This window comes from Trichosurus vulpecula, chromosome 3 (genome assembly GCF_011100635.1).
Source record: "Trichosurus vulpecula isolate mTriVul1 chromosome 3, mTriVul1.pri, whole genome shotgun sequence".
NCBI lineage: Eukaryota > Metazoa > Chordata > Mammalia > Diprotodontia > Phalangeridae > Trichosurus > Trichosurus vulpecula.
The window spans coordinates 18,614,063-18,637,883 of NC_050575.1; the positions used below are offsets into that span (position 1 = coordinate 18,614,063).

The 23,821-nt window shown below is 44.8% G+C and overlaps 1 protein-coding gene across 1 annotated transcript in view; it reads left to right on the top strand.

The window, feature by feature from the left end:
* Positions 1–2,624: 2,624 nt before the first annotated feature.
* The window catches only part of TRMT61A (tRNA methyltransferase 61A), a 44,257-nt gene continuing 23,060 nt past the window's right edge, over positions 2,625–23,821 (top strand). Inside the window, exons 1-2 of the mRNA XM_036748079.1 lie at positions 2,625–2,746; positions 6,735–7,090. Of these exons, the coding sequence (XP_036603974.1) occupies positions 6,760–7,090 (331 nt within the window). The 5' untranslated portion in view covers positions 2,625–2,746; positions 6,735–6,759. The remainder of the gene's footprint in view (positions 2,747–6,734; positions 7,091–23,821) is intronic.

The following is a 23,821-nucleotide window of genomic DNA, read 5'->3' on the forward strand; positions in this document are numbered from 1 at the left end:
AGAAAGCTGGGCACATGACTTGGCGCATTCACACGAGCAAATCTGGACACCAGGCTCATGATGTCATTGGTCTGCTTTGAAAAGGAAGGATTAACAACAAGCCCCAAGAAGTCTCTCCAGCCCCTAAAATTGTAATTTCTCTTCTGAGCTCACCTTGTCCAGGCCTTCTGTACTTCCTGTCGTATATGCCATCTCCCTACTACCCTGTAAATAAGCTTCATAAGGACAATAGACCATACTCGTTTTCCTCTTTATATCCCCAGCTCCAAATACTGTTCTCTATACATAGTAGACATTTAGTAAATGTTTACTAGACTTAATTGAATGATTCTAAGTCCTTGAGGTAATGAGGGAAAGGTAAAGGAGGCCAAAGGTCCAACCTTGGTCAAGTTAGTTCTCCCTGTGTTTTTTTTCATGGCCCAGAGGAGCAGACCCTATCTGCCCTTGGAGTGCTCAGTCTATATGAGGATACAGGACTCATCCACATGGGACAGCTCTGGAACAACTCAAGACAATGGGGGATCCCAGTCACAGACAGGCTCACATATGCTGACAAACACCTTCCTTTAGCCCCAGAAAAGCAGAACTGGTCAGTGAGTCAGGGCCGGTTTTTCTACTTCTCTTTTCTATTCCCCCCTCTTCCTCCCCTGCCCCAACCCTTCATATTTTTCCTCCCAATGTCCAATGTATGCATACCTTTTCCAATTCAATTAGTGACCATTCATTAAGTGACTATTATTCGAAGGATGAATATCTGCATGTTATAGAAGGTAGAAGGCCAAGCCTGTAGTAAAGACTCCAGTCATGCCTAAGTGACCCAGGATGAGTCCCTTAACCTCTTAGTGCCTCCAGGAAGTTTTGCTGGGGTCCTGGGAGTTTCCACACTGAGACTTTCTTATATGAATGCACATGCTAATGTGCAGGGCATTTTGTTAACTGCTGGGGATATAATCAATCAACAAGCATTCTGAACCCCTACTACATGCCAAATACTAGAGCTTTGAGGATACTGGTATGTCCTCAAGGAGCTTACAGCCTCAGCAGCTGATGGGGGATATCTGAGTTTGAAAGGAATTGACAGATTCTAAGGGGCAGAATTGAGGAAGGAGGTGATTGAAGGCACAGGGCCTATGCCCCTCCAGAAGTTTACTGGGAAGAGGGGTGGGGTGGTGGTGGAAGGAGTTTGTTGGGAAGAGATTTTTTTTCATGAGGGTACAACCTTACACAGAGAAATAATGTGAAATAAGATTGGAAAGGTGGGTTGGATCTAGTTTATGGAGGGCTTTAAATACTCCATTGATGGGTTTATATTTCATTCTAGAAGCAGTAGGGAGCCACTGAAAGTTTGTGAGCAGAGAAGTGTCATAGTCTCCTGGCAACTTGTAGGGAATATGGATTTGAGACGGAAGAGACAAGTGGTAGAAGAACCCCTTAGAAGGCTATTTTACAGCCGTTCAGGTTCCTGTGGTTTTACAGGTTCAGCAAAGAGGTGATAAGTGAGTGCAGAGGTTAAAATTGGGAGAATTGTGCCCTGCCCTTCTCCACTAGTTGGTCAATCAACAGACATTTAACAAGCTGTTCCTGGTCAGGCACATCAAGCTCAAATAAAACTGAAAGTCGCCTCTCTTGATAGCACAATATCCTCTACGCTCCTCTGTTCACCCTACTGATGGGGGGGAGGGGTCACTCATTTTCCTCTCAATGAAGCCCTCAAATTACTTCAATAGTGGAGGTGGGAAAACCTACCGTAAGAAGGGGATTTCAAGAGTCCAGGTGGGAGGTCATTACTGTTGCGGGTACTGGAATAGACCCACAGGAACGGATTGAGTTACTGTGAAGAGAGAATCCACAGAGTTGCTACAGTAACCTACTGCAGTGAGAAAGGAGAGAGATGGGAGGGCGTGATAGGGAGGCTTCAGGGTTTGGGTGCGAGGAAACCAGAAAGAGGGAAGTCAGAAGGAGGAACAGGTTGGGGATGGGAGTGGGGGAGGGGAATGATATCAGAGGGGTCAGAGTGCGTGGGTGGGGCTGGAGGGGATAGCTTAGCATTTTACGGCCCCATCCGCAGCCTGTGGCTCCCTAGGGAGGCCAAGCAGGGGATGGTAAGAAAGGGCAAAGACCAGTTGGAAAGAGGCATCAAAGGCATTGGCACAAGTCTTGCCCGCAGAAGGGGGGTTTTCAGTTCAGTTCCCTGGCGGTGGACATTGGAGAGGCATTGACAAGTGAGAGGGTGATCAATTATTGACGGCAAAGTGGAAGGGGCTCCGAGTCTAGAGTTGAAGGGCACTTGATGTAAGAGGCATCTTACAACCTACATGACCTCGGGCAACCACCTGACCGCTCGGTGCCTCAGTCTCCCCACCTGTAAAATAAGGGGCTTGCACTAGGGTCAGCCCTATGAGTGTTCGCACCCAGTTCCCGGGGCGTGCAGGACGGCGTGCACACACCCATCACCATCACACCAGTAGCATCGCACTAAAAGCGCTCCCACGCTAGGACGGGGGAGGGCTCGGTCAGCCCGACGCCCAGCCTGCCTCGGCCGCGGTCCGGGAGCCCAGCCCGGGGGCTGGAGGCGGGGCCGGGGGAGGAGCCCGGGCCGCGGACTCTGCGGCGTCAGTACTGAGCGCCGGGCCAGGAAGCCGAGCGTTCCCGGAGCCGCCGCCGCCGCTGCCGCTGCTGCTGCCGTCCGGGACCACGTGCGGAGCCCCGCGGGACAGGGCAGGGCCGGAGCCCCGACCAGCCCCAGGTGAGGCTCCGAGGCGGGCGGGGCTGTGCCGGAGGAGCAGGACCCAGGGACCCCAACCGCCCCACCCTCACCACCCCAACTCCGCGTGTGGCCCGACTCCACTCTTCAGAGCCTGCCCATGAGCCGGGGGAACTTTGATCGTTCTCCGGACCAGAGGCCTGCATTTGACAGACGGGGAAAGTGAGGCTCGGACAGCCAAGATCTCTCCATGCCCTTCTGTCCTCAGCATATATCCCAAGTTGGTCAGTTCATGTATCCCATTTCGTGTGCCCATCCCCCAGATGGGCATCCACTTGGTTTCCAGTTCTTTCCTGCCACAAAAAGTGCGGCTGAAAATATGTTGGTGCATAGAGGCCCTTTAAATATAAATACATATACATTATGTATATGGAGAGTGTGCATGTGTGTGTGTGCGCGTATAGATACCCCTGGCCAAGATGCTAAAAATCGATTGGTGCCTTTAAATATAAATACACTTAATATATATATGTATATGTATGTAGTTAGAGAATGCATGTGTGTGTATAAATATATTGATGCATAAGGGGCCTTCATCTATTTACACACACATATCACCACCTTCCTCAGTTCTGCCCCTTAGAATCCCTTATTTCCTTTCAAGTTCAGCTCTTAAATGAGGCCTTTCTGGTTTCCCCTCACTAGCTGCTGGAGCTGTAAGCTCCCGTGTCCGTTTTGTCTTTGAGTCTCTGGTATTTGGCACATAGATGTTCAGTGAATGTCCATATATATCTGTCCCCTACCCGTAATGCTAATATGTTGGTGTACAAAGAGGCTTTAAATATATATGTGTGTAAAATTATATATAATATATACAAAGATACACATACACGTGCATACTATGTGTGTTACCCTGCCCATAATGCCCCATTCCTACTGTGCTCCCGTTATGCCAATCCCTTCAATCTCCAGTGTATAGAGACCCCAGCCTCTCCTGCCTGTTCCTCCCCTTGTCTGCCATCTCTGGTTCTCTGGGGCCCTTTCCCTGCTCATCCACATTCTGGGCCCTTTCTGGTTCACCTGGCCCTGTTCCTGTTCATGGTCCAGGCTAGATTTGAACTCAAGTCTTCCTGACTCCAGGTTCAGTGGTCTATACACATTTGGATTACATGGATACCCCTCCAGGCTTGGTTCTGAGCCTGCTTTTCTTCTCTACCCTCTTTCTTGGGGTTCTTATCAACTTGCATGAATTCAATTATGTCTATACAACATCTTTTAAAAACATGTATATTTTAAAAATTTATTTCATTAAATGTTTTCTAATTACATGTAAAAAATTTTAGCATTCAGTTTTAAGTTAAAAATTCTCTCCCTCTCTCCTGCCCCTCCCCCATCCCTTGAGAATGAAGTCTCTTCAATCTATATATTCATCTCTAATCTCTGTCCTGAGCTTCAGTCCTTAATCCCCAGAAACCAGCCCAATAAATTCTACTGGCTGTCCCAGCCACATTTGAAACTCAGCTTGTCCAAGATTCCTATTTTCCCCCCAAACCCATCCCATCTCCAAACTGATGTATTTTCTGCCCAGGGCACCTCCATTCTTCTACCCGTATTTGCAATCTTGGAGTCAACCTTGAATTTTTCCTGCCCTGCAATCTGACCCCACTCCCACCCCATGTCCATTCAGTTGCCAAGTTTTACAAATTCTGCTTTCATATCTCTTAGACTGGTCCCCTCCCCTCCACTCATGTAACCACTACTCTGGCTCAGGTCCTCATCACCTCTTGCTTGAACTATTGGCTTTTTACCTGGTCTTCCTGCCTCCAGGTTATCCCCTCTCTAATCCATCCTCCACATAACTGACACATTAATTTTCCTAATAGGTAAGTCTCACCACAGCCGTTCCCCCGCCCCGTTTGTTTCAGCTCAGATGAGATAGTGTGTTGTCAAGCAATCTATAAATTTTGGATAGCTATATAACTGTCAGATACTATTACTTGTGATGTATATAAAAAGTTGAAGATTAATTAGATAATTAGATCAAGATAAATTAATCTTATTAATCATGCTAGCAGATAATTAATAAAGGGGGTCAGTGGCACTCCTGAATGCCAAAGACCCCTCACACAACCCACTCAGGGCTTATACGGCCTTGAAGGAGTGTTCCTGAAGGTAGCAATCAATTCTGATTGGTTAACAAGTAATAAGTGAATCAGTATTATAATGAGAGATAGACCTGTTCTAATCAGAGGCTGGGGGATGTGACTTTGATTGTATCATTTACTTGCAGACCACCCCCAACCTTGGGCAATCTAGACAAAGGATCTACTCAAACCCAAGCCTTAGTAGAACACAATGAGCCTCAATTTACCTTAGATTAAGTTCTTTGTAAGATTCTCCAGTCGGATGGGGCAGCAACTCCACTTAGATAAGATGGTCTGGTGGGGTAAATTTTTTGGCCAGGACAGATTTCCTTAAAAAGGAAATAAATTGGATCTCCCCAGTAACTGGTTATTAAATAATCATTTTTTTCATACTATAGAAAAATTTCAACAGTTGGCCTAGAGTAAAATACAAACATCTCAGCCTGACAAGGCCTTAAAAGGCCCTCCACATATGACTTGAGCTTATCTTTCCACACTTATTTCATATTATTTCCAAACACATTCATCTGTTAGCTATTCCCTGACCTCAGCATGCCATCTCCCTTTGTACAGGCTGTCCAGAATCCCTGGAACACAGCTTGGACTCCTGGAGTTCCTAGCTTCCTTCAATCCTTTTCTGATGACCCCCTTCTGCCTCACCAGTCCTCAGCACTGGTTAGGTCTCCTGGAATTACTTTGTATTTACTAGTCTGTATTCATGCTATATTCCCTTCCAGGCCACCAGTAGAATCTAAGCTCTTCGAAGGCAGAAAATATTTTAGTTCTGTCTGTTTTTGAGGCCCCAGCACCTAGCACAGTGCCTTGTACATTCTAGTTGTTCAATAAATGTTTGAATTGAAAGTCTGCATTGTATAGTCAGTTGTTAAACACCTGTTAAGTTCCTACTATGTGCCAGGTTCTGTGCTAAGCATTGGGGATACAAAGAGAAGGAAAAGACAGTCCCTTGAGGAGCTCAGAGTCTAGTGAGAAGATAAAACATACAAATAAGTATGTGTAAATCAGCTATATAAAGGATAAATTGGAGATACTGGAATTGAGGGGGATGGGGATGTATCATCCCTATGAACACGACTCTTAAATCTACATATCCAGCCCTCACCTCTCTCCTGAGCTTCAGTCCATAGTTGCAGACTGGATCCTTTGCTCCCCTTCCACCTCTAAATCAACCCTGTCCTTCAAGGCTCAGCTGTGGTACCCCTCCCTCATCAAGTCTGCCTTGACTACTCTAGTTCACCATGATGTCTCAGGTCAATATTTGTTAAGCCCCTACCTCCCCATCCTAGTTACTTAACCTTGTCTACATTGTTTCCTTGGTCTTGTACTTGGAATCACTGGGTTTGGGTATAAAGGAATAGGACCCAGGCTCTGCGCTCTTGTAGTTCACCAGCTAGTGAATATCAACATAGACTATTATAATACAGAACGATACATGTTAAGTGCATTGGAAAGATGCGGACCCAAGCGTTCTTTGGGATCCAAAAGGGAAGGACCTCATCTGCCTGGGGGGGTGGGGTGAGGGGCCTGCAGAATCAGGGAAGACTTGACACTTAGGAGCTGTGAAAGTCTCAGTCTCCACATCAGCAAGATGGAATGATAATACTCGTATGACCCACCTCTCAGGGTTCATGGGAAGAAGACATTTTTTAAAAACTTAAGGGTTCTATTAATGGAAGGTTTATTATTATTATTGTTGGATGAAGTAACAGTTGAGCTAGTAAGTGGAGGTTTTGGTAGCCTTTATGGTATTTACGATAGAGCCCTCCGCTGAAAGCCAGGAGCTGTCTTTTCTCTGAACTGGAACTCATGGTTCTGGTCCTGCCAGGCACAAACTTCTCTATTTATATGACTTTGATCTTTCTTTCCAGAAGGGCTTGGGGAGAGGCCTCCACCATGAGTTTCGTTGAGTACGAAGAGCTCATCAAAGAAGGAGATACCGCCATCATTTTCTTGGGCCATGGCTCCATGTTCCCCGTACAAGTCCAGCGTGGGGCTCAGACCCAGACCAAGTATGGTGTAATCCGCCACTCGGCTCATCTCATCGGCCAACCCTTTGGCTCCCGGGTGACCTGCAGCAAGGGGGGCTGGGTGTATGTCCTCCACCCCACCCCTGAGCTCTGGACCCTGAACCTCCCGCACCGGACCCAGATCCTCTACTCCACAGACATCTCCATCATCACGATGATGCTGGAACTGAAGCCTGGCTCCATTGTCTGTGAATCAGGTGAGTTCAACACTGGGGAGGGTGAGGTCCATTGACCCTGGAATGGTATGTCAGCAAACTTGGTAAATTGAATGCTATTTGAAGGAGGGCTTACCCTACAGAGAAGTCTTTTATCAAAAAATATTTCCCTATCTTCTATTTTTAGGCCTCAGTTTCTCCATATGTTAAATGAAGGCATTAGACTAGGTTTACAGCTAGGTCATAGCTTTACAGCTAGAAGAGACCTTCACTTCAATTCAACAAATTTGTATTGATCTGGAGGAGATCAGAGTTTAGGTAAGGCAGGATACCTGTCTTCATGGAGTTTACAGTCTATTAAGCGGGAGGTACATCATTAAAATGAAGTCCAGAGAGGAAGCCCATTACAGACCAGGGAGGGTCAGGGAAGGTTTCTCTTTTCAGCTGGGCTTTAAATAAGGGCTTAGAATTTATTTTAGTTTATTTTTTTGAGGCAATCAAGCTTAGGTGACTTGTCCAGGGTGCTTAGGAAGCATCTGAAGCCAGATTTGAACTTAAGTCTTCCTGACTCCAGGTCCAACACTTTATGCATTGTACCACCTACCAACCTCGACTAAGGTGTGGTGGTGAGAAAATACAGGCCTCTTCCAGGATATCTAAGGTTATACTGGCAATAAATAGCAAAACCAGGTTCTTTGACTCCACATACAGGCTTTTGTCACTAACCCAGAATGCCTTCTTCAGCATCCGGGGGCGGGGCATGGGTGACCCTGGGTATGTAATTTCTCCTTTTCCGGGACTCCCTTTCCCTTATCTATAAATTGAGAAGACACAACTAGATGCATCTCATAAGATTCCTTCCAGCTCATAATCTGTGATCCTTCTAACTCTGAGATTCCAGACTCCAATGAATGAATTCGTAAAAAAGTGCCCACTCCTGCTTGGCAGGAGGGTGGGCTGCCCAGCCCTTCTCTACTTCCTGGAGACATTCCAGAAGTCTAAGCCTATTTCTCTGCCCCCGGGGAGCCTGCTTAGAACGAGTCATCTCCTGTTTTTTTCCTCACGGTTCCTACTATTTCTGCCCAGAGAGAGAGTGAGTGTTTTTTAAAGGTCAATTTTCTAAACAAAGAGAAAGGCAAATGGGTTAGCTAAAGGCTCCCTAGCCTGAGAATCTGGAGAACCGGATCTCTGATACGGTCTGACTTATGTTCTGTGACCTTGGGCAAGTCATTTTTATTTTATAGCCCTCAGTTTTTCCTCTCTGTAAGCTGTCTGGAAACTATTGTCCCCACCCTGTCATTTGGGACTCTGTGTGGGAAGTGGGAAGTTTCCTGAAAAGGTCTTAGACCCCCTTCCCAGTCCTGGGAGGTAGATGGGAGAACCGACAAGGATGGATGTTCTCTCATTCTGATGTGCATCAGTCCGGGCCTGGCTGCTCCCCAGACCCCTGTTGGAGCTTCCATCTGTCCCTTTCCTTAGTCTCTGATTGGTGTGGGCTTCATGGACCTGATAATAATGATATTTTTCGTATTCTCCTATGTGAACATAACAGTTAATCATTTGCAAAGTGTATTTCCATCTGCTGTCTCATTTGACTTTCACAATAATCCCTTGGGGGAGGGGGGATGGGACACAAGGTAGAGTAATTAATTGCTATTTTTAAGATGTTGATGCTTTTAAGATGCTGTATGTTGAAATCCTCCCTGGTCCGAGCAAATCTTCTGAGTGAAGGCATTGTCTTAGTGAATTTGTTGTCTCTGCAATAGAATGGAAACTCCTTGAGGGCGGGAACTATTTCATTTATGTCTTTGTAATTCTCCACTTGCTTGATAAATGTGTGTTTAATTGAATCCAGTCCATCCTCCTGAATTCAGCTATGAGTAAGGAAACTATGAAAGGAAGAAGAATGGAGAAGGGGACAGAAGGTGTGAAAGAGGGAAAGACATGGAGAGAAGACAAAAGGAATTAGAGATGGAGAAAAAAACAGAAAGAATGGGGGGGAGAGTAGACAGAAGGAAGGAGGGAGAGGGAGGAGAGAGAGAGAAAGAGAGATGGAGAGGAAGTGGAGTGACAGAAATGGAAAGGAGATAGAGATAGAGAAGGAAAGAGAGATGGAGAAGAGACAGAGAAGCAGTGAGAGAAAGGAGAGGGCAGACATTTATTAAGGGCCTATTATATACCAGACATACAAAGATAAACATGATCTAGGCCTTGTATTCAAGAGGTTTACACTCAATTAGGAACTCCCAGCGGGGACAGAAGATGGGAGTTTTGCCCTGGGCAGCCACAGGGCTGTTAATTGGAGCCATAGGGCAGTACATCCTTGGCCCTTTCCAGAAGCAATGGTAGTCCTGATTTGATGAGTAGGGCTGATTGAGGAATGCTAAGAATAGCAAAAAATGAAGCAAGTATTGGTTTCTCATGTTACTACAGAAAGATATAAAGTTGTTGGGGTGGGGGAGAAGAGGCCCTGCTGTCCTGGTGGAAGACTAGATATAATGTGGAACATGGCCTACGGCCAGCTAGATTAGATGGTGGGTTATGGGACTTTTCACTTATTCATTCACCAAACAGACATCTCAGCCAACTAACAGTTGCACGGCATGGTCTTGAGTTTCCTCACTGATCACCCTCCTCTGGATCCACCCTAGCTTATCCAAGTCATTCTCAAACTATAACATACAGAATTGAACTCTACGTGCAGTCTGACCTAGGGAGAATATAGTGGGACTATTACTTTTCATGTTCTGGACACCTACGCCTCTCTTTGTGCTCCCACATGATAATTGTAGATTTCATGAGCTTGTGGTCCACTAAAATGAGATCTTTTTTTCATAGGGACTATTGTCTGGCCAGTTCTGCATTTGAGAAGTTGGTATTTTGACCTTGACATGTATCTGTATAAAATTTGATTTCATTATCACACCATTTTAACCTATAGAGCTCCTTTCACAGGCTAACTCCCTCATACAGCCTGTTGGTGATACCTCCTGGTTTTGTCATCTCCGGATTTGATAAGCATCTTTGCCTTCATCCAAATCCTTGATAAAATTCTGAAGGCTACAGGACCAAGGAGGGCTTCATAAGGATGCTCAGATATAGACATCTCCAAGTTGGCATCAAGCTGTTAATCATTTCTGCAGGTGCAGCCATTCAGGGAGTCCTGAATTCACCAAACCTTACTCTTACTTATTAGCCCATATCTCTCCATCTTGTCCACAAAGATGTCATCAGAAAATTTCAAAAGCTTTGTTGAAGTCTAGATCAACTACTTGAATCACACTCTCTCGATCTCTCCTTTGGCAGGTCTAGGAATGAGGTTAGCTTGGGACGACCCATTCGCTTTCCTTGCTAGATTACAGGAAACATCTCTTTCCTGATACATTCTAGATTTCGCCAGGAATTGAAGTCCAGTTCTCTGGCCTGTTAAGTTACAGACTTTACTCTCTGTGTTTTTGGTGGTTTTTTTTTTAATTCAGACATTTGTCCTTCTCTAGCCCTCTGCTACTCTTCTCCGTCCATGACCTTTGCGAGATCACTGACAGTGGCTCAGGAATCACCTCCGTTGCTGTTGCTTCTTATTTTTTTTTTAAATTTTTAGTCATTTTGAACTTAAAAGGAAAAAAAAGAACATTTCCATGTACACACAGCACAACCTAAAAAGAAGATTCACTATAAAACCATGAATTTACATTTCGCAGTTTCCTTTTTTGAAAAACTATAGCAAAATGCTACTCATTGTTTTCAAAGATACTCTGCTTTTTATATGCTTCCTTCTAAATTTTCGTTCATTCTCTTGTGTGTACTTTTTATAGTTTTTCCCTCTGTCCTCCCCTGCCCTAGAGATAGCCACCATTGGACACAAATAGGAGGCAGATAGCATCTTCCTTCATAAGTCCTTTGTAGTTAACTTGGGTATTAACTTAGTTACTCAAAGTTGTTCTTAAAACAATATTGCATTCTTGGTTCTGCTCATTTTGCCCTTCTTTATTTCATGCAAGTCTTTCCATGTTTTTCTAAAATCAACCAGTTTGTCAATTCTTATAGCACAAGAGTATGCCATCACTAGTCATACACCACAACTTGTTCAGCCATTCCCCAGTTGACAGGCATCTCCACAATTTCTAGTTCTTTGCCACCACAAAGAGAGTTACTGTAAATATTTTAGAACATGTAGGGTTTTTTTGTCCTTTTCCCCTAATCATCTTAGGAAACAGATCTAATATGGTGTTACTGGGTCAAAGGGTACAGGCAGTTTAATAACTCTTTGGCCATATTTGCAAATTGCTCTCCAAAATGGTTGGAAAAAAAAATGGTTGGTCTGATTTATTTCTAACCATTGTCTCCCTAATCCACACCCTTTTTTAAGAGTCCCTCCCTTATCCTCTTTCCTTACCCTCCTATTCCTTAATATACCCACCCTTCTAAAAGTCCCTCCCTTATCCTGTTCCCTTGCACTGCCCTGTTATTTCTTAATAAATTTAGAAAATTTATGCCCTTTTAGACATTATGTCGTCCTCTCTTTAACCTAATTCTGTTGAGAGTAAGCTCTCCACCTCCACTTGCTTCTTCTATATCCGTTCTTCCTTTCGTGCTTCATTTTTATAATTGCTCCTTTTTACCTCTCCCTACCCAATTTTATTTTTTAGAATCAACCCATCTTACTCAGTTCAGCCCAAGCCTTTCTTTCAAACTACCCAAGTAATGATGATAGTCTTAAGACTGTTACTTAAGATAGTCTTAAGAGCACTGATAACATTTTCACATGTAAGAAGTAAACAGTGAATAGAGCTCAGGCCTTGGAGTTAGGAGGATCTGAATTCAAATATGGCCTCAGACACTTGACGCTTACTAGCTGTGTGACCTTGGGCAAGTCACTTAACCCCAATTGCCCTGCCTTCTTCCCTCCAAAGAGAAAAAGAAAGAGGTAAACCTTTTGGCCTTATTGAGTCCCTTATGGTTGGTTTTTGTTGTTTACCTTATGTTTCTCCTAAATCTTATATGTCACGTTTTCTGTTGAGTTCTGGTCTTTTTTGTCACAAATACCTGAAGGTTTTTCAGGCCATTAAATGTCCATTTACTTTTCATTCAGGATTATACTCAGCTGTGCTTCTTTCAAATTCTTGGGATGGCCTTCATCCGGGCTTGGTTACTTGAGGACAGCTTAGGGGCTCTCTCAATACTGTCCCACTTACTTGGGGGTTCAGCTCCCCATTAGCCATTTTTGTGACCATTCATTCTCTTTGGCAGAGACACAGAATGAAAGAAGAGTTGAGCTTCCTCATCTTCATGGTTCTGTTCACCCCAGACAGTGATCTGGTCCCCGCTTCGAGCCTCCTCCTTTCCCCCAGCATGGAATAAAAGGCCTTTTGCTGCCTTTAACATTCCTCACCAACCTCTGCACATTCTGAGCTGAGCTTCAGTGTTCCTGACTGTGATTCTTACAAGGACCACGCTGCTTTTTCATGGTCAACCTCAGTTACACGCTCTCTTTTTCTATCGTATCTAAATTGGTGGACAAGTCATCTGTTATCCACACAACGGAACTCTCCCTTGTATTCTTTGTCAGAATTGTTTCTCTTTGTGTCTTCAGAATTTCATTCTTGTCTTCTCTCCTGGCCTGATGGATTTGGAATTAGATGACATAGGTCCAGATACCGACTGCTCTTTTATACCTGTGTAACCGTGGCCAAGTCAGGTCACCTTAATTTCCTATAAATTGGGGAGGTTGAACTGGGTCAGGGGTTCTTCATCTGGGATCCATGAACGTGTTTTTAAAAAATATTATATCTTGATACCTATTTCACTATAGCTGATTTCCTTCATAATTCTGCATGGTTTACTGGTCTTCCTAATAAACCCTTTGGTGCTTGCTTTCTCCAATTTTAGTGTGCCTGTCAGACTAGGCCGTCCCTTTCAAAAATTCTAGAACAAAACGATCCCTTATCTCCAAGGTTCTAACTGTTTCTACTCCAGCAACCAGTTTTCTCATGTTCATTAACACCAGGTCCAGAATAGCAGTTTCTTTTATTGTTTCCACCATGTTTTGAAGAATGAAATTCCAAAGTCAAGCCAAGAATGTGTCATCTCTGCTTTTGGCAGAGAGAGCCCCAGCACATGTCTGCATAATTGAAGTCTCCCGTCACTACTATATCATGCATTCATGCGGGGTAGGGGTAGGGAGCTCCCTATCACCAGAGTTCTTTCAAGCAGAGTCTGGGTGATGGCTTGCTGGGGATATCTACTCAGGGATTACTACTCAGGTATGGGTTGGAATGTGACCTCTTGGGCCCCCTGCAGCTGTGAGATTCTTGGTCTTAGTACCATGGACACAGTCTGGCCTTGGCTTTACATGAAGTGAGGGCAGGGTGGGGGGAAGGAAAAGGAGATAGAAAGAGGAGAGGAGAGAAAAGAAGAGAGGAGAAGAATCCCATTGTATTGTACATGACCTTAGGAAAGTCTTTTCTCTTGTGGACACAATCTGGCCTTGGCTATCCATGGAATGAGGGCAGGGGGTGGGGGAAGGAAAGGGAGATGAAAAGAGAGGAGAGGGGAGGAGAAGAATCCCATTGTATTTGGAGTTGGAGATCTGACTTAACTACTATGACCTTGGGAAAATCTTTTCTCAGTTTCTCCAAATGTAAAATAAGGGAGTTGGGTTATATGATTTCTAAAGTCCTTTCCAGCTCTGACAGTCTGTAGTTCATGTTCTGAGGGACTAACAGCTACAATTCTGTGATTCTTTTGGGCAGTGAGCCTGTAGCAGAATGGCCCTGGCCTATCTCTTGGTCAGGCCTGCCTGCAGATAAAGGACAGAGCCTTGCCTCCCAGTCACAAGCAGTGAACAGTCCCTGCTGCTATCTGTAGGGCACACCTTAGTGAGGAGATTTAAACTGCTGGGGCTTTCTGCTAAAGCTTATCCCTTTCTGCTCCAAGGGGCTATTTCTAAACTGACAGGGTCCCTTTAAAAGATGGTTTTGCTAGGGACTGGAGCATTGAATGGGTCCTTTGTTTGAGGTCTGTTGTCATCCTGCTTTTCCTGTTGAGGAGTCTAATGTGGTGTGTTGGGGAGAGAATTTAGAGTAGAAAAGGCTTTTGATGGGGTAGAAGGGCTGTCTCTCCCGTATCAGAATGTCAACACTGGAAGTACTTTGCATAATATAATGTGAGGGCTGGAGGGAGCCCTGGAGTAAAGTTTGTCCCCATATTTGGAAGGGACCTTAATGATAATCTAACCGAACAATCTTATTTTTAAGAAGAGGAAACTGAGGCCCAAAAGGGGAAAGTATTTTGCCCAAGGTCACATAGCAAGTGAGGGATGGAGCCAGGACTTGAATCCACATCTCAACTTCCAGCCTAGATATTTTTTACCCTAGCGTCCCTATATCCCATTAGAACCAAGCTGGTTTTTGGAGAGGGAGGTTAGGCCTGAGCTCTTGGGGCTGCCACTGGGAGGGACTCAGAATCACAGAATGCCAGAATTAAAAGGGAACTCCCCGCTCCAATTTTGTGATTCTCACGGGCAGTGAGCACACAGCAATATGGCCATGGCTGTAGGGGCTACCGCTTGGTCGGATCTGTTTCCAGATAGTGAACCGAGCCTTGCTCCCCAGTCACATCCTCATATTGATAAAAGATCATAGAGATCTTCCAAACTAAGCCCTGTCATTTTTCAGCTAGGGAAACTGAGGTGTAGAAAGGGGTAAGTCGCTTGTCTAAATTCGTGACACAGGGAGGGTTTATTAACCTAGATTTTCTGATTCCTACCATCAGATCATTTTCCATTCCAGCGTGATAAAGATGCCTGTGTGCTCTTCTACATAGTAAAATGGCGGAGGAGGCCAGTCCTTCCTGGGGCAGCCTGTGCCCAAACTGGCCTTGCCTGACTCTGAGCTAAATCAGGACCTGGGTTTCAGAGGAGGAATTAGTCACTCTAGGAAGAAGTGCCGAGAGCTTTTCTCTCTTTTCTGCCAACTTCTCCCAGTTGAAGGCCTTCAAGGAAGAAAGGGGTGACTGAGTAGTGGGAGGGCTTGGAATAATAATGAGGGCTTAGAACAATGCTTGTTCAGAAAGGGGCCCCAGCCCAGGGTCACCCAGCACTGGTGGGAAGCTCTGTCTTGGATTTTTTTTAAACTGATGTTAGGAGCTTTTGATGTTGCAGTTACGAATCCTAAATCATTTCTCACAACTGAGGGAATCTTCCTTCTCTACGGCAGTTTTTGGCTGACTGTCTGAAGATGTAGGCCTTCCTCTCTGGTTCACCTGGTACACATTGTGTAATCTGGAGTCAGCGTCCCTCACTAGGACTCATTTTCTCCTTTACAGAATGAGGATTGTAATCCTGCTTCCCTCCAAGGTTTCTTATGAGCATTTGGAAGATAAGAATTGCCTTCCCACCCATTTGAATCTAGGGCTCCCCTCCTGACTGCCATATATTTGGTGAGGGGAAAAATATCCCAGGATCTGCCTGAAAAACAGTAAATTTTTTTTAAGTTTCTGATGAGGTTAGGGAACCATTTGTTTTTAGGGGTGCTCGAGACCCCAGAATATCAACGCACCGAGTCCTGCCGAATGAATTCGACTCAAGCCTTCTCAGCCAAACAAAAAGTTTATTAAAGGTTCACCATAATGGGCCGACTCTTAGGGAGCCTGAGCATTTGTGACCCTAACGCCAGCGGACTGGATTGAATCTAAACCGAACTGGAGTGAAACTGAGCACCTACACCGAGGCAAGATGAGACTTATATACAGAAAGATTGTGGGAGGGACCTAGGGGTGATCAAGGAGTCTGGGGTGACCGGAAGAGGGGTTTGGGAGGGTCTTGAGGAAGAGTCTAAAGAGAATCTTGAAGGGACTGGGTTACTAGAGGTCAGACTCCAGGAACCCAGAGAATGGGATTTTGATGGGATCTGGGGTGGGAAGCAGCCAGGGGCAAAGAGGAAGTAAACAGACCAAGCCGAGCTGGGCTAGTTTTGGGCCTCGAAATTACCGAAGGCTTATGGCCTCAGGCAAAGACCAGTTCAAGTGGGAAGATTCAAGGAGAGTTTGAGGGGGCTCCCAGATTCCGTAACCCAATGTTTCTTGTTGTCTTTATATCACCCTAATTTTTTGATATATTCTTCCTCACTCTCCCTTGAAAGAAACAGTCATTATAACAAAGAATAACAAAGAAAAAAATCTTTAGCAAAACTAATCAGTGCAGCACCTTCTGTAATCAATAGTCTATAAATATTTATTAGGCCCCTATTATTACCAGGCATTCTGCTAAATGCTAGGGGTGTAAAAAGAAGCCAAAGACAGTCCCTGCCCTCAAGGAGTTTATATTCTTAGGGGGGAAGACTTGTTAATGAAAGAATACAAGCTGAATCTCCAGACTGTGAGGTTTCTGGTGATGAATTCATTTATCCTGGGGGAATGCAACGGCTTGCTGGGCTGCCCCCTCCCCCCCTTAGATTGTACCCTCCTTGATGGCAGGGACTGTCTTTTGTCTCTTTTTGTATCCCGAGCCTTAGCACAGCGGCTCCACATTTGTTCAGCCGTGTCTGACTCTTAAGGCAGAGGTACTGGAGCCATTTCCTTCTCCAGCGAATTAAAGCCAACCGAGGTTTAAGTGACTTGCCCAGGGTCACACAGCTGATAAGGATCTGGAGGTGGAGTTGAACTCTGGTCTTCCCGACCGTAGGCCCAGAGCTGTATCCACTGGGCCACCTAGCTGCCTCCTACCTGCCACATTGTAGGCACTTAACAGATGTTTTTTATTGATTGATTCCAGAATCCTCCAAAGAAGGGAGTTAGGTCTATCCTTAAGTCTCATTCCTAAGACCATACTAATTTCATAGCACTTAGTTTTGATTCCGTTTCCATTGTTACTGTTGCGTGCATTTTCTTGGTTCTGTTTATTTCACTTTGCATCAGTTCAGAGAACTCTTCCCACACTTTGTTATCTTCATTTTCATTGTTCCTTATAGCACTGTAATGCAGACTTTCCCAGAAGTCTTAGCCCTGTTTAAATCTTTAATTGCTTAAGACACCCTGTATTCTATCACGTTCACATGCTGCAATTTGTTTAGCCATTTGCCAATCAACGGATGCCTTCTTTGTTTCCAATTATCGGCTCATATCCAAAGTGCTGCTACCGTATATCTTGGAGTATGTGAAACCTTTCTTTCTTTGACCTTCTTGGTGGGTATATAATTAGCAACAGTAGCCTTAGGTCAAAGGGAATGGATGTTTTAATTACTGTCGCACATATTGTCAAATTGGTTTCCTGAATGGTTGTCAACCTGACAGAACCTTTTTATAATTGAGAACTGGGTGGCTGGAGCCGGAACAAAGCAGGCTAGAGACAGGAGAGTCAGGAATCAAACAGAAGTCTAATTTCAAAGTGAGGGAAACAGTTTGCAAGCGAGGACACTGCCAGAGCCCGGCCTCTAGTGGAGGGGGGGGGGACCCACTTTAGTCTAGGCAGATCTCGGTGCTTATACCTGTGCCTATCCAGTGGGCTGTAGCCCTAACAAGAGGGATAATAGCAATAATGATACAAGTTTGATTCATAGCAGAGCTTCCTGACCAGAACTTGTCCACGTTTGTCCAGTATTTGTATTTGTCTGGGCTCAGAGAACACCTAGCTGGTCAAAGCAATACAGTAATTGTGTGGTTTTGCCAGAGGGTGAGATCATCCAGGGGGTGAACGCAAAGGATTGTTGTTATGCCAAGCCCGGGGCACAGCCTGCTTGCTGGGCCTTAGCTCTGGAAAACAGGGTGTCTCCTGGTATCTTGACAGGTTCCACCATTGGTTTATCCTTGTGCCTGTTTTTCCTCATTCCTCCAACATTGGCTGTTGGTATCTTTTGTCTTCTTTACCAATTGGTTTGGTGTGAGATAAAATCTCCAAATTATTTTGACTTAACCCTTTCATCTCCTGGACTCCTACCCTGGAGCCCTGAGGGTCTGAACGATGAATAGCTCCCAAGACCCATTATTTCAAGTGAAAAGGGAATGTCAGACTACTTACCTATGGCTTCACTTCCCAACTAAGTTCTTTTCCAAACCAATCTCCTCCTCCCTGACCATCCCTCAGTTCAGTGTTTTCTCCCACTATGAGAACGTAAGCTCCTTCAGAGCAAGGATTGTCTTTACTTTTGTATTTATATCTCCCAGCCCTTACTTAGCCAATGCTTGGCACATGGCCGGCACTTAATAAATGAGATTTGGGGGGGAAAAAAACCAAAACCCTTTTACATTTGTTTACAGTTTATGATTCTTTTGAAAATTTTTTGTTCATATCCTTTGATCATTTATCCATTGGGAAATGACTTTTGTTTTTATATTTTTGTGTCTTTATATATCTTGGATAAGAAATATCATTTATTTGATGTAAAGATTCTTTCCTATTTGACCTCATCTGTTCTTATCCTCATTGCCCTGAAAAAGCTTTTCAATTTCACACAGTCAAAATTACCTGTTTTGCCTTTCTTCTGTCTTTTGTTTAATTAAGAACTCCTCTAATAGCTAAGAACGGTCCCTGATTGGGTTCTCTTCTATTTTTTTAGTAGTATGTGATATTTAATATTCTCACTTACTTGTTTTGATTTTATCGTCATATAGTCAGTTGGTAGATCAGTGGATAGAGCGCTAGGCCTGGCGTCAGAGAGACCTGAGTTCAAATGAAGCGTCAGATGCTAGCTCTGTGACCTTGGACAGGTCACTTAAACTGTCTGACTCAGTTTTCTCAGTTATAAAAAGGGAATGATGATAGCATAGTGATTGTTGTGAGGTTCAAATGAAATGATGTTTGTAAAGTGCTCAGCCTGGTGCCTGGAACGTGGTAGGAGCTTTATAAATGCTAGCTATATTATTACGTAGGTCTAAACCTAGCTACACTGCTTTTCAGTTTTCCCAGAAATCCTCGTTGAATTAACTGGATTATTGAGCTTAATTGCTTCTGGTTCTTTTTTACCTAGTCTGTCCCATTGATACACTTTTCTACTTTTTAACTAGTCCCAAAATAGTTTGGTTTTTTTTTTATAAGGCCTGCTTTAGTAAGGGAACAGTTAACATTTATTAAGCCCCTGCTATTGCCAGGCCCTGTGCCAGGGATACAAAAAGAGACAAAAGATAGTCCCTCCCCTTAAGGAACTTAGTCTGATGGGGAGAGAACTTGCAAACAAATAGAGTCCAGCTGAATCAATCCCCAGTGATGCACTTATCCTGTGGGAAAGCTGTATGTGGTGGCTGTTCCCCCATCACCCCGACACACCCATTAGATTTTCAATCCTCATGGGCAGGGACTGCCTTCTGCCTCTTTTTGTGTCCTCAGCACAATGCCTGGCACTCTTTTTCTTGTAGTTCACTTGTGTCTGACTCTTCTGGCCCCATACCGTCTATGGGCTTTTCTTGGCAGAGATACTGTAGTGATTTGCCATTTCCTTCTCCAGGGAGTTAAGGCTAGTAGAGGTTTAAGTGACTTGCCTAGGGCTACACAGCTCTGGAAGTATCCAGAAATTACCAGGGGTGTAGAACCTGTGGCCTGGAGGCCACATGTGGCCCTCTAGGTTCTAATTTTGTGGTTCTTTTGAATGAAGCTTCCCTCTCTATTCCTCCTGGATTTTGTGGGTTCAATTTGTGGCCTGCTCCTTTACTGAAGCTATTCACTGTGTCAGGCAATTTGCCAGTTCTCTAGAATTTTTTAAGTGTCTTTAGCAAATAGGAGTAGTTTTGTGTCCTCTTTGTCAGGGTTTATGCCTTCGATCTCTGTCTTGTTGTACTGATGTTGCTAGCATTTCTAGAACCAGGTGAAACAACTGTAACGGAACAGACATCTTTGCCTTGCTCCTGCATTTACTGGGAAAGCTTCGAATTTCCCCTAACAAATAAGTAATGATAATCTCCCGTATTTGCACTGTGTTTTAAGTCAAGCACTTGTGGGGTACCTGACATCCATCTTATCCTTACAACAGTAGAGTAGAAAGAGTAAGGTAAATTTAGAATAGGGGTAGTTGACTTGTTCAAGGTCATGTGGACATTTGGGGGTGCTGGGACCCTGAAATTGCTTCACACGGGTCCAGCCCGAATGAATTCAACCCAAGCCTCCTTTCAGCCAAAAAACAAAGTCTATTGAAGAACCGTCGTATTGGGCAGACGCTTAAGGTCTTCAGGAATCTGCTAATGCTGGCAGGCCACATTGAATCTGAGCCCCTTCATGGAGGCAAGACGGATCTTATATACAGAAACACTGTGAGAGGGATCGAGGGGTGGCCAAGTAGTCTGGGGTGACTGGAGGATGGGGTCCAGGGAGGATCTTGATGGGTGCGGCCAGTAGACTGGGATGACTAGAGGTCAGACTCTAGGAACCAAGAGAATGGCATCAGGGGTAGCTGAAGGCTACATAGAGATAACAGACAGTGGAGGGCTAGGCTAGGTTTAGGGTAACAGAGATCTGGGCATAATGCTAATGGAAGGCTTAGGGGCCTTAGGAGAACACCAGGTCAAATGGGAAGATTCAAGGAGAGTTCAGGGGAGTTCCCTAGCCTGTACCCCTACCCCATCAATCAGATAGCTAGTAAGGAACAGAGCCAGGACTCCTTGAGAATCATATTAATTATAGAACATCAGAGCTGAAAGGGTCCTTAGGCATCATCTGGGTCAAAATCTCAAACCTTCCTTTTACAGATTAGGAAACAGGCCTGGAGAAAGGAAGGAACTCATTCAAGGTGACCTCCTAGAAGCTGGGTCTCCTTCCTCCAGGTCCAAGGCTCTCTCCTCTCATTTCAGGGTCTCTAGACTTCAAACCTGGGGCTCCTCGCATTATTCCACGAAGTCCTACCCATTCTCATCCTTGTTTAACAGAGGAGAAAATTGAGGACTGGAGAAGTATCCAAGATCACAGGGCATGTTAGGGCTGAGTGGGCTCTAGAGCTGAGCTCTTCTGTTTTTAAGAGTCTTAAGAAGTCGCTTGGACTTCCTGGGGGAGAGGGGCAGGCAGTGCAAGGCACCACCAGAACTCATCTGGGGGACTGAAACATCACCTCCATTTCAGTGATGGGGGAAACTATCATCTCCTGAGGTGGAAGTCCAGGGAGTGTGCCATGGCCCCCTAGAGAGCAAAGGGGGCTACCTCTTAGAGATTATCTAATCCCTAAGTTTGTTCTGTGAAGTTTGGATTCAGTCAAAGGGCTGCACTTGAGGATCTGGAGGACCACATGTGGCCTTGAAGCTGCAGGTTCCCCTGCCTCTGATTCTAGTCTAGCCCAATCCCCTAGTTTTACAGATGAGGAAACTGATATCTATAAGGGGGAAGGAGCTCGCCTGAAGTCACACAGGTAGGAAGTAGCAGAAGGAAGATTTGAACCCAGGTCCTCATTCCCTACCCAATGTTTTCACAGAGAACAGAGACTGGACTCAAACCTAGGTCCTTTTGCCTCCATGTTGCATGAAGGGAACAGCCTGTAACCTGGGGCAGGGAGGATCAGTCTGGTCTCTAGAACCTGCCAGTGTAGCCATGAGGCATAATTCAGACCAATAATCACAACAGTGTATAGAGTAGAATTCCTGGGTCATCTCCATTTACAGGGACGGCAGGACCAGTGCAAAGAGCTCTGGCCTCTAGGCGTCAACGAGATGCAGGTTCTCATCATCTTAGCCCTGTTGCTCAGGTGTGACCCTGCCCAAGCTCCCTCCTTCCTACACAGGAGTTTGATTCCTCATCTGTACATTCAGTATGGTCACACCTGTTTTGCCTATTCCCCTGGCTGTTGGAGAGAGGTGGAAGGGGCAGAGGGATGTTGGGAGAGAGAAAGAAAGGAAGGAAGGAAGAAAGAAAGGAAGGGCAAGAAAAGAAGGAGGGAAGAAAGAGAAGGATGAGGAGAGTGCAGGGAGGAGAAGAGAGAAAGAAGGAAGAAGAAAGGAAAGGGGGAAGAGAAAGAGGGGAGGGGAGAGGAGGGGTGAGAAGATGAAGGAGGGGAAAAGGGAAATAAAGGGGGAAGAGTGTGTATGAAAGGGAGAGAAGGAAGCCAGGGGAAGGGCATTTCGGTTGAGGGAGTCACAGAGATGGGGAGTGGAACAGTTGATAGACATTCTTTTCCAGAGGCAGTCATAGTGTTGATTTGATTACAGAATGCATACGAGAAGTTGTTTTTGGAAATTAAAAGCCCCCTTCAGATCTCCAAGTGGCATTCTTCGTCCATCTGCAGACGTTTACCAGTTCTGCACTGTGCTCAGTCTTGATCTGTTCACCAGGAAGTATCAGACCCACTGCCCTCAGAGGGTTTCCAGGGTGACCTGTGGAACAAAGGTAGAGATCAGAGTTGGAATCACGAGACTATAAGATCATAGTTTTAGAGCTTAAAAGGGACCTTGGAGGCCAGCCAGTCCAGCTCCTTCATTTCACTGAGGAGGAACCTGAGATCCGGAGAGATAAAGTGACAGACCGGAGCCCCACCCGGGTCACCTTGGTCCCAAAGCCAGGGTTGGAGTCCTGGCCCTGACTAGCTCTGTGACTTTGGGAAACTTGCTTCAGTTCTCCAAGCCTCAATTTCCTTGTCTATAAAATGGGCGTAGTCACAACTTTTCACTGCCTTCCTCACAAGGTTGTTGGAAGAGAATGCCCTTGTATACGCCAGTTTTTATTGTCCTTGTTAGTGAGCTGCTGGAGAGAGAGTAAAACAGGATAATGGGCAGACCAGGACCAGCCCGGGCAGGAGATGCTGTAAGGTTTCAGAGAAATAGATTATAGGAGGCCGGAATGAGCAGGAAGGGCTTTTTGGAGGATGTCACCCCAGACTTGGTGCCTCTGCCTCTCCCGCTTTTCACCATCCCCGCTGAGGCAACTCGGTACTCAGGGCACAGAGTGCTAGGCCTAGAGTATGAGTTTGAATCCAGCTTCAGACACTTGCTAGTTGTGTGACTCTGGCTAATTCGCTTAACCGATGTCTGCCTCAGTTTCCTCACCTCTAAAATGGGCGTAACAAACAGCACCGACCCCACAGAGTTGTAAAGATCAAATAAGATATTTGTAAGGTGGCACTTAACATAGTGCCTGGCACAGTGTTTGGCATAGAGTAGGAGCTTAATCAATGCCTGGCTCATTGAGTCGAATGGATTGATTTCATGCACTCTTTGCCGTAGCCAACTTGGATTTGCTTTCTGCCCCTTAAACGTGCTATGTGCTCTTCCCTTTAGTTCAGAATGTGTAAATGGAAGGAGTAGCTTGAACGCCTTAGAATGAACATTACATCAGAGCTATGAAGGAGCATTTGAAAATGTGTCTAGATTTTCTTTAGAAGTTATCTTTTTTAAACTTAATTATTTTTACATTTTAAACATTCATTTTTAAATGTTGAGTTCCAAATTCTCTCCTACCCTTCATTTCCTCCTCTGCCCATTGAGAAGGTAAGAAATACGATACCTATTATACATAGAAAGTCGTGCAAAACATATTATTAGCCATGTTGCAAAAGAAAAAAGAAAGGAAGAAAGAAAAATCTTTAAAAAGTGAAGAAAAATATGCTTTAGTTTGTACTCAGTGTCCATCAATTCTCCTTCTAGAGGGGGATAGCATTTTTCATGATGGGGCCTCTGGAATTGTTATGAATCATTACATGGATCAGAGTAACAGTAGATTTGCAGTTTTTTATCTTTACAATATTGATGTTACTACGTAGATTTCTCCTGGTTCTTCTCACTTCATTTTGCATCAGTTCACGTAAGTCTTCTCAGGTTTTTTTTTTTTAAACCACCCTGCTTGTCCTTTCTTTTAGCTTAATGATATTCCAT